This window comes from Zosterops lateralis (assembly GCF_965231275.1).
Source record: "Zosterops lateralis genome assembly, chromosome: 1".
NCBI lineage: Eukaryota > Metazoa > Chordata > Aves > Passeriformes > Zosteropidae > Zosterops > Zosterops lateralis.
In genome coordinates, this window is record NC_139762.1 from 53,197,336 (window position 1) to 53,210,774 (window position 13,439).

Sequence of the window (13,439 nt, forward strand, 5' to 3'; positions counted from 1 at the left end):
ATCATGTGACTGAAATGGAGAAAGATGTAACTTATTTCTCTTTCTTTAGATCAGAGACATTTTGGGGATGTCTCTGAGGAAAATTAGGGATTCGCTTCACTTAGCAATTTTTTTTTGTTTCTGTGACAGAAATTCTCAATGGAGGTGTTAAAATCAGCAACAACCCCAAACTGTGCAACATGGACACTGTTCTTTGGAATGACATCATTGACACAAGCAAGAAGCCTCCCACAGTGCTTGAATTTGCAAGCAATTTGTCTTCTTGTGAGTATTAACTTACCAAAATTCCCTCCATTTCAGAGAGTAAAATGAACATCCCATCTTTTGTGCAGTGGGTTCCTGGTCTAACAATTTCTAATGAAGGCCACCAAACCCTATTCCAAGAGAAGTGCATTCATTTCTGCACCACTGGCCTAAGACAGAATTTTTCACAATGGTTAGGTCTTTAACTCATAGCTCAGCAAAGTTCTTGGTAATGTTCCTGTTGGTTTAAGATAGTACCCTGCATAGGTACTCAGCTCAGAAAGGCAGCTCAGAAAAATGTGCATTCATTTGTTTACAGCAATCTTCTGTTTAAAATGTAAAGCTCTGGTCTAGAAAAACCATATGGGTTGCTTCATGGAGTTACTTGAAGTCTTTTTAGAGCTAAGGCCCAAGTTGAATGCCATAAAATTCTCCTGGTTTGGGCTGCACAGATTACCCTGGCAAAAGTAATAATAAACAGGTAGATAAATCTGACACTTCAGATCAACAAGGAGATGAGGGGATATTTAAAAGTTTGTACAGCATCTGCTTAGAGCGGGCTCAAGCTAATCCTTCAGCCTTATGAGTCCCTCGTAAAAATCCCCAGTCATTTCACAGAAAGGAGAGTTTATTTTTATTTCTGAGCATTTCATTACTGGCACTATAAATTGGCAGGAAAACATATTTTCTTTATCTTCTTCCAGTTGCATAATTGCCTGAAAGCTAATAGCCAACTTCTGTGTTGACTTATTTTTCTACGGAGGCCTGGCGTAATCAAGGAGTTGCAAACTATACATGTCAGCACAGGAGTTTGGCTCTGAACTCCACAGAAATGTTAACCTTTAACTTTTCAACTAAAAAAAAAAAGAGCTTTTTGGTCCCACACCAAATCAATCAACTTTTGGACAAGTATTGGCATTTGTTCAGCTATTTGATGGCTGATAGGGGGAAGGAGAATCACATGCTCTTAGTGGGAAGAAACACTCTGGTAGGAAATGCCTTTTAAATGTAGTGAATTCCACAAAGACAGCCTTTTATGGCTTTAATAATGGTCCCATACTCTAAAATAAGTTTTTTTCTCTGGGACTTTGCTTGTCATTAAGAGAAAGAAGAAGAAAAAACAGAGCAAGGAGGGAGTAATGGGAAAGAATCCAGTACTGAACCCTTGAGGTCAGGCAAGGTGTCTGTCCATCCTGCCCACCTCTCCATCAATTGTCCATCTGCAGCATAGTCCTACACAAGGAGTATTTTTGGCAGAGGATGGGAGGAGTGCATGGAGCAGACAAGTCAAATTACTTTGTGGTCAGAGTAGCTAGCAGTTGCCTGTGAATCCAGTTGGATTTGTTTTCTTTTAAGAACTGCCTTGTTCAGAAACACTGATTTACATGTGGCCGCTAGTGAGCAGCTGGCACATGCCTGACTTCAAGCAAGCCAGTGGTGACTTGCCATTGCATGAAAACCCCAGCAGAAGGGCCAGCCGGGCAGTAGCTGAGATTCCTGTTCCTGGGAAAAATATGCCTCTTTCGTAAGCTAGACTGGCTGGGTATTGTGCTCGCTTGCTCGAAGGTGTGGAGGTGGAGAACTGCACGTAGGAAAGCAGAGGTGAACAAAGGATAACGAATTCAGCTCTCAAATTTTTTGAGCACTGTTATATAGGTGCTTCCTACTCTGATTTATCAGGAAGGAAAACTCAATTCATTGTTTTCTGTTGTTCATGGTACATTAATGTTTTCTTTTTTTACAGAATATTATACTATCTCTTGTGTTTTAGGTCCTAAATGCCATCAGAACTGCACAGAAGACCACTGCTGGGGCCCTGGTGTACAAAACTGCCAGACATGTAAGCCTGCAGATTAGTTAAGAAAGAGCTTGTGTGTTCTAACATGCATACTATATTTCTGCCTACTGAAAAATTAACCGTAATTATGCAGGTAGTATGCTTGCCTGATGCTAAAAGAGCAGCAGAAACATCCATTTACAAGTGCCTGAGATTCTGCAACAGTTTGTTTTTCCTAAAGTAAAGGCTGAGAAGAAACGCCATGTCAATTTGTTTCAGTGCTAATTTTATTTTTTTATCTAAAATGTGGGGAAATACACTGGGTTTTGTTTTGTGAAAAATTCAGTGGTAAGACTGCTGATCTAGACATAATGCAAATGGAAGCAACATCCTACATTCAGTTTTCCATTGCAAATAGTCACCTGAACCTAAGTTTTTTGTCTGCAAATAGCAAGCCAAATTTCTATGACTTAGAGCTTGAGGAAAGAGGAGCATATACCTTATCTGTCTTCATTCAGTGTAAGCTTCAGTTTTTGTCAGTTGGCTCTGCAGTTTGGCTCTCAGGATGGACAGTGGCTGTGCATACAAAGCCCTTCCTGGGTTGGTTCCTGTAGCTGAGGCTGCACAGCTGTCCCAGGACCTTGCAAAACCTCAGGTCTCAGCCCTGCAAGCTTCCAGCATTTACAAACCCTCTCTGGAATCAGGAGGTTGACGAGTGCATAAAACAAAAATTTTTGCAGGCTCTTGCTCGCCTATCCAGGCATTTGAGAATCTGGCAAACTGAAAATGTATCCCACATTTCCATATGTGGGAAAGTTTGAGGGATATGTCTCTTTCTCCTGGAAATGAACGTGGGATACTCTATATGAAGTAAAAATGTTTGATACAATATGTGTTTCCAGCAGGAAACTCTAGTCAGTAGTTATCAAAGTGATGAGGTACTTTATTCCCCTGATAATTCTCATGAAAAATTTGTATCAAAATACCATTCATGTAGAACAATGTGCCTTTTAGTCCTCTGTTTCTAGTTGAATGGAGGAGTTGCTATCAGAGAAGCTAATGCATACTGTGGAAATAATCTGTTTCTTTGAAAATACACTACCTTGCTTACAGGTTTACAAGAAAAAATAAAATAATACAATTTGGATACAGAACTGTGTAGTGGAAGAAGAATAGATGACTTTTAAAAATCACTGTTATATACCCTGAAGCTGGCTAGTCTTTGAAATAATTTTCTGTTAATTAACAACCATGGTTTTCAGACTTACAGGAATTCCTGATAATATTGTAACTCATTTGTGCCAACTGTGAAGTTGATAACAGCACAATGCACAGCTGAAAGGCTCAGGGTGCTGTATGAAGCAGAGTAGCCATCAGGTTCTTTTGGCCCTGTGCCAGGCTCTGTGGATCAGTATTTTTTTTTCTTTTTTTTTTAGAGAACAAACAATCTCATTTGGGGTCTCTGGTACAAAAACATGCTAGGCGTTCATTTGTGGGCTTTTAAAAATTGTTATGATTATCCTTTTCTCTGCTTTGATATTCAAATGGAGAAGCTTTCCCAATTCTCAACAAAATGTTACAGGCAGTTTTTGCTTCCCTGCAAAAAGCTGGACTAGGGCCAGTTCTTCCTTCGTGTTGTTTCACTGGTGCAAACCCTGAGGGAGTTGTGTAATGAAGATAAAATTTGGCCAAGGATTTGAACATTAAAGAAAAATAATTCAATGTGCATATGAAATCTGCTTGCTGAGTGAGTGTCCCCTAACTCTGCAAATTTTGGAACTATTTTAGTGCATTAAAATGATATTTTAAGCACCACACCAACAATGTGCAGTTTTCAGTTATAGTACAGAGTCCTGGCAATTCTGTCACATTGTTTTGCCTAAAGTTAGCCCCAATAATAGTAAATTTTCTCAGTGAAATGGAGACAGATTCTATCCTGCTGCCCAGCTATAAGATGACTCTGTCACAGAGTTTTACTTGGTCTAGGCATTGATGTAACAGGGTTGTTCTTTCTAAGCAGGGCATATTTCCTGGCTGGGATCAGAGTTCTTAGCACCTCATAAGAGTCAAGATAATTACAGGCTGAACATGACCCCTTCTCTACCACCACCCACACTCGCTCTCACCCCTCCCAAACTTTGGCCTTAAATGAGGACAGAATGTCCCACGAGGAAAATCTAGCACAGAACCTGCACCAGACCCTGTCTCCGTATTTCTTGATGTCATTTCAGCAAGTACAGCTGATGTTTTTCATTTTTTTGTTCTTTGTTTCTTTCCAGTAACAAAAGTCATCTGTGCTCAGCAGTGCTCTGGTCGGTGCAGGGGAAAGGTGCCCAGCGACTGCTGCCACAACCAGTGTGCTGCGGGGTGCACCGGGCCTCGGGAGAGTGACTGCCTGGTAATGATGCTACACCACCCCATAATGGCTTCAATCCCTGACGTGGCAAGCAGGGCTTTCAGCTGCATGTCCTCTAGCCTTCTTCAGCCCCAGAAGGCCTCCTGAGAGATGCTGACCTGGAGGGTCCTCCAGGGCTTCCCTGCATGGGTGGCTGTTGGGAGGGAAAATGGCATGAACTTCACAACACCCTTAGTGGTCTTTGCTGACTCTGCCCATGCACCTTCCTAGTGTGTTCCAAACCAGTGTTAATGCCTTTGTCTGCCCAGTGAGTCCAACACTGTTGCAGCACATTTAAGTGTTGGCTGTAGGCACTTCCCCACATGAACAGGTCAATGGACCCACAGCTGCCCCCACGGTGCAGCAGTTTTCCAGGCCAGCACAGCTTTGCCTTGTACTCCTTAGCACTAGTCAGTAATAATCTTGGTTTACCAAAGCAAGAAGTTGTAAGGAAAGAAAGAAGTGATGGATCTTTATTTTTAAATTATTATTATTTTGCTGAACTTCACGCATGAAATCCGGGTTTCCCTTTCTGCTTTTGACTTGCCACAAAAGCACTGTGTTTGGGGATCCTTGGGGCAGTGAAGAGAGAAGAAACAAATGGAGCTTCTTTAGGGAATAAAGGTCCCATTGCTTTTCCATAAGAGTTTCAGGGGTTTGATGCATGCTGTGGTTTTTAACTATTCCCCATTCGGAATTCATTCGGAATTAAGTGACATCTCAGTAATCACCACAGAAATCATCCAACCTGGATTTTGTTGTTGTTACCTCTGTTCCTGGTTTACTTTTAAGATAGCTATGATCCCCTTATTGGCTCACAGAGAAGACAGTTACCTCTCTCATCTGGAAAGCCAGGGGAGAAGAAAGGGAAAAAGAGAGTCATTATTAATTTAATGCAGATTTAGATTGGAAGAACCAACTTGCCCTTCATAAATGCCTGCTAAATTGTTCATTACCTGCAGCCAAATATAATGGCTTGAGTTTAATATTTAGCCAGAAAAGTTAGTAATTGGCAGGAAAGGACTTGATTTGATTTAGGTTATTAAAAACTGGCCAAGAAAAGTACAGTTTGTCTTGATCTGGTTCCTGCTTGTAGGGAAAATTTTTCTGTCTAAGGCATGCAGATTTGCTCCTGTTCCCACGTGAATCCCAGCAGCTCTCCAACCAGAGTGCCAAGGTTTCTCGTTCAGAAAAAGAAAAGTTCATGGTTTCTTCTTTAAAAAAATACTAAACTTCATTGCCCAGCCTGAAGCAACCTTTCAACTTCAAATCCTGAGAGACCATCCCTGTAGCTGCTTGGGGTTCCCAGTAGAGCTAAGCAGAAAGCAGATGAGGCCATCAGAGTATTTGAAGACCTGATGTAAAATCACTGCCACTTTTTAAGGCAAAGGCAGTTTAATGGGTGCTGTTGTTCAATCACAGGCATGCCGCAAGTTTCGAGATGATGCTACATGCAAGGATACATGTCCCCCATTGGTCCTGTATAACCCCACCACTTACCAAATGGATGTGAACCCTGAAGGAAAATACAGCTTTGGAGCCACTTGCGTGAAGGAATGTCCACGTAAGTTCATTTTAGGTTGCAGCCACAGAGGAGGTGGGGAGTTGGAGAAGAGGACGAAGAGCACTTGTTCTCTTCAGCTTCTGTGGGAAATGAGAATAGGTGACAAAGTGAGCCTCTTCAAACACTCTGCATCCATCACTTTGCCTGATTTTTAATCTTTGCATTTTGACTTCTGATAATTTTTTCTCTTGGTGAAGAGAAAGGCATCTTTTAAAAGCCATTAAAACAATGGGTACATGGGATCAATGGTATGGATTACCAAAGCATTATCAACTCTTAACTGGTTCTTAATTAGGACTGTTAAAAAGCAATTGATTTTAACACTCTGTCTCAAGGCCTGTGATCATTGCTACAGATGCTTGCTTTTCCTTTCTCGCTGTTACATTTCTGTATTTTTTTAATCCATCAAAACTTGAATGTTGTTTTATCCTTCTATGACCATTCCCCTCCCTGTAAAATGGTGATAGCACTGTATGCTCATCTACCTTCAAATGATACTTGTGATGTTCATAGTTAATGCCTGTACTACTCTAAGTATTCCAAAAGCTCAATTCCCCTTTCTCTTACAAGTCTTGAAGTGCTTGTCTGGCCCTCAAAGCACCCCTCTTGTGTTTCAGTCATGTTTGTATCCTTTATTTTTTTCCAGATAACTATGTGGTGACAGACCACGGCTCCTGTGTTCGCTCATGCAACGCTGATACTTACGAAGTGGAAGAAAATGGTGTTCGGAAGTGTAAAAAGTGTGATGGGCTATGCAGCAAAGGTATAAAAAGCATAGAATAAACCAGTAAGGCTGTGAGATGATAGAGAACTTACTAGGAAAGGTGCAGGGAGTTCCGATCTTAGTTAAGTGCAAATTCGATATAAATCAGATCCAGTGATAGTTTGGAGATCCACCAAATGGTGTGATCAGGAAGCACGACTGTGAAGCATGCTCTCCAGATGGGATACACCACAAGTACAAGAGATAAACTGTGTGCTGTGTGCATGTATATCTTGCATGTCAGCCTTCTCCTCCCTTTGTCCTTCCAGTATCTCATCAAGGGGGATGGAAATAGGTCAAAGAGAGAAGAGAGTGTGCCAGAGCCTGTGTGCAGAGATTCTCTGACCAGAGCTGCACAGCTGGGCAAGCAGGAAGCAGTTATCCTGTGGCACTTTCTGAAAAGCAAAAATAGGCAAAAGATATATGAAACTCATCTTAGGGTGGTAGGTTTGACCATACGAGAATTTTTTCTGAACTTGTGGCACCTCCATGTTTCTACCCTGCCATGTGACTGGGCTTCACTTTTGTCCTCACTAACTTTTGTCTCTCCTTTAACAGTATGCAATGGCATCGGAATAGGTGAACTTAAAGGGATCCTCTCCATAAATGCCACAAATATTGATTCCTTCAAAAACTGTACCAAGATCAATGGGGACGTCAGCATTCTTCCAGTTGCATTTCTAGGGTGAGTTACCTGCTGGTTATCAAGCACTGAAAGAAAAGGGCTAGGGAAAATCCAGGCTAAGCTGTTCTTTTCCCAATTTCTCATTCTGTTTGTTTCAGTGATGCCTTCACAAAGACCCTACCTTTGGATCCCAAGAAGTTGGATGTCTTCAAAACAGTCAAAGAAATATCAGGTTAGCAGTGAATTTAGGCTGAGATGTTTTTTGACAGATACTGCCAAAAATACAAACAGGGAGGAGGGAAATTTTTTAAGCACATGAAGAGACGTGCATGCAAAGTGTTTCTTGTCTCTGAGCTAACAAGGGTCACTCTTAACCAAGGTGGTCAGCAGCACCTTGCCAGCATTACGCCCACATAACCCATACTGGTCTTCCATCCAAGGTGTGTGGTTTGGCCAGAACATCTCTTCTGCTGAACTGTCAGCCCTAGAGAAGAGTAAAAGCAGTGGAGATCCTCAGCCACCCAAGAAGCATGTGGTGATGCAGAGGCGTGTCACTCTGGCTAAAAAAAGCCAAGTGTGTTTCTATTTGTGGAAAACCTTTCAGCAGCTCCTTAGGGAAGCATGCTCAGGGGCTTGCATCATCCTTATGGAGACACCCTCTCCAGCCTGAAGAGTTCTTCCTTGCGGTGAATGTGTCTCCATGAGCACAAAGCAGCCAGTGGAACACTCAGCCAACATCTTGCTCCTAGTATCAATTAAAAGTAATTGTGTTCAGCTCATTGTGAAATGAGTGTAACATCGGGGCTAGGTCTACAGACATGACTCCAGTTCTCATTTTCTTTCTCTCTCACCTGTGTGGTTCCCTTCAGGGTAGCAATGACTAACTGCAGAGCTTCATACAGTAGCCTGCAATTTTCCAAATTCTCCCCCTCCTCCCAAACACCTCAGCTGAGTGGAGAATTCTGCTTGCCTCAGAAAATCCACTACGAGTAGCTATTCTGCTCTGTTCCCACTTTTCAGTTTTCCTCTTCCTTGAGGTTGGCTGAAAAATGGGATGGAGTGCTGCCTTTCTCCCACAGATCCCGAGCCTGCAGCCTCTCAGCCAGGGTATCTACTGGCAAGAGCCATCGTTGCTGGAGCATCGGTGTGGCAGGATGTGCAGCTCCCTGACATGCTCTGTTATGCTCCTAAGCCCGCATGGTGGGCTAGAGAAGTAAACTGTTTATAAAACAGGGTTTAAAAATATCTCCTTGCTCCCTAAAATGTCATGTTAGACCTTGAGATCCTTCAGATAAGCATAGGGAAAGTGCAAGCGCCTTCTCCTGGTGCAGGATTTGCTACAGGAGAAGGTTCTGCTGCTAGTACTAACAGTGAGTTTATTTCCATTATGATTATTTTTTTAATCTTCTTTTCTTCTTTCAGGATTTTTGTTGATTCAAGCCTGGCCTGAGAATGCTACTGATCTCTATGCTTTCGAAAATCTGGAGATTATACGAGGCAGAACAAAGCAACAGTAAGTAAATCATGTGTCACAGCCACTCTAAGAGAAACCCTGTTTTGAGCTGCTCTTGTCTGAGCACACCAAGGTTGCAAGCTGAGTGCATCAGGTGTCCCAAAACTGGTGCAAAATGGGGAAAACCCTGCAGGGAGTAGAGCACCATCTCTTGTAGCATAGATAATGTGCCCTGGGAGTAAAGACCTTCAGCTCTGCACCATGTATGGAGGGCTGCCCTGAGCCTGCTTTCAGGACCAGGGTCTCCTCCACCACCCTGGAAGCACAGGCAGGACAGAAAGTGCTCTTTACAGTCTGGGGTAAGTCATAGAGTAATCAGAAGCACTGTGAGATTTGAAGTAGCTGGGCAGTTGTGGATGGAGGCTGCCAAGCAGTGCAGATGTCAGCAATGCTTCCAGTGCCCTCCTAGGCTTGCCCCAAGAGGAAGAATGACTTGGTGGACAAGAACAAAATAATAGCTGCTTTACCTACAACCATTGTTCTACATAATTTACTTGTCAGAACACTTGCATCCTGCCAGTTTTAGCTTTAAAAGCCCTTGCAAAACCAGATGTGAGAATTGCAGTTGTTACATAATAGGCATGTCATGTACGAGGCATTAAGTTCAGAGGGATGAGCAGAATCTTGCTTGAAGAAAATGCAGTTCACAGCAAGACGCATTTGACAAATAAAAGAAAAACATGCTGAGTAAATCTTGCTCACTGATTATCTTTCTTGCTTGTTTTTTCTATTTGTCCATCTCCATTTTAGTGGCCAGTATTCCCTTGCCGTTGTTAACCTGAAAATACAGTCCCTAGGGCTGCGCTCCCTCAAGGAAATAAGTGATGGAGACGTTGCCATCATGAAGAACAAGAACCTCTGCTATGCTGACACCATGGACTGGCACAGCCTGTTTGCAACTGATAGCCAGAAAACGAAGATTTTACAGAATAGAGATAAAAATGAGTGTGGTAAGTGAGTGCTGCATTTGATGCTCACCATCAAAGCTCGTGCTGAAATTTAAGAGTAAGCTTGCATTTTCATGATTCAAGCAAGGCTTTTTTCTCCATGTTTCTCTGGCTACAAAATTCCTCAGTGATACTGCTTTAATGAAAGTGGTGAGGAAAGAGTGGGATTTTTTTTTTTCTTCCCAGTGTGGGAAGAAATGTGGACTTTGCGGTGTCCAGCAAATCAGGAGCTTCTTCACTACTATGAACAGAATGAAGCCACGTCAGTTGAAGGATGCAAAAGCTAACTCCTAACACTGGCCTTTTTTGACAAATTCAAACCTATTGTTCAATCATACTGCTATTGACTGCAGTGGTCCCTGGGCCACTTATTATTATTTCTTTTTGCAGAATATGAATTTGTTGTATTTTAGAAATTTGTTGTAGCGATACAGAATGGTTTTTGTGAGAAGGAGCCTTTAAAGGCCAGCCCCCCTGCTGTGGGCAGTGATATACTAGACCAGGTTGCTCAGGGCCCCATCCAATCTGACCTTGAACTTTGAGGGATTAGGCATCCACCAATTCCCTGTGCAACTCATGCCAGTGTCTCACCACCCATTGTAACTATGTCTTCATTATATACATAAATCTATCTACTCTTTCAGTTCAAAAGCATTTCTCCTTGTCCTGTCACTACAGGCCTTGTTAAAAAGTTGTTTGACATGCCCTTCTAGTAGAAAAAGGTCCAATAATGTTTCTCTAGAGCTCTCTCTTCCCCAAGGTAGACAACCCAGCTCCCTCAGCCTGACTTAACTTTATTATACATCTCTTAAGCTGTCACAGAGGAGAGCATTCTTATTTTGAATGGCCAAAAGTCACTCAGTTTCATGGTTTGAGATTTAGAGAGGCATGATTACTCCTCTTCCACTCTACCAGAACCATTCATATCTGTTTTGGAATAGGCTGGGAAAACTGGTTGGTCAGATGGAGTGAGAATGAAGAGTTTGACCTCTCTCTTGCCTTGACATTCATGTCTTTTCTTGTCCCTCTTTCTCTCTCAGCTGCTGCCAAGCATGTTTGTGACCCCCTGTGCTCAGATGTGGGCTGCTGGGGCCCAGGGCCCTTCCACTGCTTCTCCTGCAGGTTCTTTGATCGTCAGAAAGAATGCGTGAAACAGTGCAACATCCTGCAAGGGTAAGATGTCTCAGGGGTGCTTTAGGTTTTGGTGATGGTATGGGGGTTTTGGGTTTTAAAATGTGTTAGAGCTAGAAAGAAAGCAAGAAACTGGGTCTCTGGTTGTATGGGATTTCCCCAGCTTTGCAGAGATGTTGTGTGAACCAACAATACCTAGCTAAGGTACCTCTACTTCCTCATTCAGTATTGCATAGGAGTTTGCTCCTGACATGGTGACTGCTAAGAAAACATCCCCTTAAGCCCACAAGGAGAATGGAGGCCCTAGGTGGCTAAACCTCGGGCTTCCTTCCCATAAGAAAGAAAGGAGTTTAAAGCCCAAGCTGTGACTGTCATGCCAAGTACACTGGGTGAGAGCCAGAGCTGTAGAGTCTCTGAGAGCTCAGTCATGCCCAGAGCCAGGGCTTTGCTGCTTAATAGACTTGTGTGTTGGTTTAGCACAGATGGTGAGGTGCAACTGGTGATTTCCTTTGAATTGACAACCAAAATAGCCAATTTCATGCAGGGATACACCTCTGGGACACACACACACACAGAGCCTTAAAAGTTAGAAGGAAGCCTAGGATCATTCTTTTCCTTCCGCCTTCCCAAGAGGTAAGGCAGTCTTGGCTCTTCCCAGAGTGAGAACAAAGTGATTGAGCATAGAGAAGACTTAACATAACAGTCAGATGGAGAGAGTGAGAAAGGGATTAATTAGAGAAAAGATGGAGGAGTTGCCTGCTGGCTGGACTTTCTTGTTTGAGCTATGGAAATGAACTCTATTGATAGATTGTCCTTTAAATCATGGAAAAATATGCATTTGGGGAGATGATTTGTGGATTTTTGAGCAAAGGTGTTTGTGATGGACTGTATGGTCCCATGAGATGCCTGAACAGAGAGAGAGTTGAGAAACTCCTGCACCAGTGAAAGGAGTGAGGAGACATCTCTGTTCCTTGAGATGAGAAATCCTTTGCTTTGAAGTTCCTCATCTTTAAAAGGTGACACCCCAGATGCCCGAGTTCCATGACCCATGAGCAGCTCAGGAAACTGCTGATGGGAGGAGAGCACATGGGGGCAGGTTTCCCTGGGCAGGTGTTTCTGTGAGAGTTCAGACCCACAAGAGAACTGTTCTAGGTTGTCAGTGGGAGAAAGTTCCATGGTAAACTAAGAGACTTCTCTCCTGAAGAACTGATGAAAGACTATAATTAAATGGTGAAACTGACTGAATGTCACAGGTTTTGTCTCTATGTTGTTTGTAGGAAAGTGAACACTTGTAGGGGGAGGAGAAGGGTTTTGAAAGTTTCATTTTTTTTTTCTTTTCGTTACTGTGTGTTAATAAACCGTTTACTTTGAAGTTGAGCTTGTTGAGCCTTTTTCTCCCAAAATCTTATCTCCCAGTTGGCAAATAAAATTCAGCGAACATGAAACAACCACAAGTTCCTTCCTCTTATATTTGCCCAGATGAGCAGCTCACCCTTGCAGTGTGCAAAGCTGCTTGTCAAGGGAGAATGAGCTTTCATCCAAAAATCACTGAGAGCAGCAATTTCAGGCAAAATTATTGCCTCAGCCTCATTCAGGACATGGAAAAAATATTGCTGTCTTGTGTGTCAGTTCAACAGGTGGTTTACATGGAAAAGGCATGTCTAGCAGCAAAATTACAAAGTTTGACTTTTAAAGCTCCCGAGTATTAAGCAAGTACTTGTCAGGGTGCTATTGCCTCTGATGTTTGTATTTCTCTAGTGGCTTGCAGTTTAGCAGCTGCCTTTCAAGTGAATTCCCTCTAGCAGCTATTATAACCTGAAGGGCAGATCGGGGCATTTTTTTGTGTCAAATGATGGGTAGATTTAGTTTAATTAATAACACCATTACTTGAAGTGGAACAGCTTTATTGCTATTAAAACCATCTGTTCCCAACTTTCATATTTTAATGATTCATTGTGTGTTGTAGAGAGGACATGAATTTAATTATCAGTGCCATGCTGTTTAACTTTCCTAATTATTATTTGTAGCCTTGGAATCACTTGAACTGTTTTTGCTGATCTCTTTGCATCACTACCATTTAAAACCCTCTAGAAATGGTTGTGAGTATTCTTTGACATTATCTTAAAAGGGAAAGTAAACTAATTTGTAGTGTGCAATCTGGAGTGCCATGTGTTTCACTGTCAACCAAATTTCCCTTACTCTTACGTCCTCCTGGTTGCACTGAGCAAGTGCTACTGGTGTAGAGGGTCCCCTCCTCCTGTCTCAGTGCCATCAATGTAATGTGGAAACGTCTGGAAAAGGACAGAAGACCACAATTTGTCACTTGCTATTATTTCTCAGGCTTAATTATTTTTCTTTCCTTGTTGTTGTTTTCCAGGGAGCCAAGAGAGTTTGAAAAGGACTCCAAGTGCCTCCCCTGCCACCCTGAGTGCCTAGTGCAAAACTCCACCATGTACAATGCAACCTGCACTGGACCTGTAA

The 13,439-nt window shown here is 42.5% G+C and overlaps 1 protein-coding gene across 5 annotated transcripts in view; it reads left to right on the top strand.

Annotated features, from left to right (window-relative positions):
* The window catches only part of EGFR (epidermal growth factor receptor), a gene marked incomplete at both ends in the record, with an annotated part of 150,427 nt that overhangs the window by 109,982 nt on the left and 27,006 nt on the right, over window positions 1-13,439 (top strand). For all 5 annotated transcript variants that reach the window (XM_083876660.1, XM_083876658.1, XM_083876657.1 and 2 more), the window contains 11 exons: window positions 130-264; window positions 2,015-2,083; window positions 4,300-4,418; window positions 5,838-5,979; window positions 6,626-6,742; window positions 7,301-7,427; window positions 7,526-7,599; window positions 8,790-8,880; window positions 9,631-9,830; window positions 10,868-11,000; window positions 13,336-13,435. In XM_083876660.1, the coding sequence (XP_083732786.1) occupies window positions 130-264; window positions 2,015-2,083; window positions 4,300-4,418; window positions 5,838-5,979; window positions 6,626-6,742; window positions 7,301-7,427; window positions 7,526-7,599; window positions 8,790-8,880; window positions 9,631-9,830; window positions 10,868-11,000; window positions 13,336-13,435 (1,307 nt within the window). The remainder of the gene's footprint in view (window positions 1-129; window positions 265-2,014; window positions 2,084-4,299; window positions 4,419-5,837; window positions 5,980-6,625; window positions 6,743-7,300; window positions 7,428-7,525; window positions 7,600-8,789; window positions 8,881-9,630; window positions 9,831-10,867; window positions 11,001-13,335; window positions 13,436-13,439) is intronic.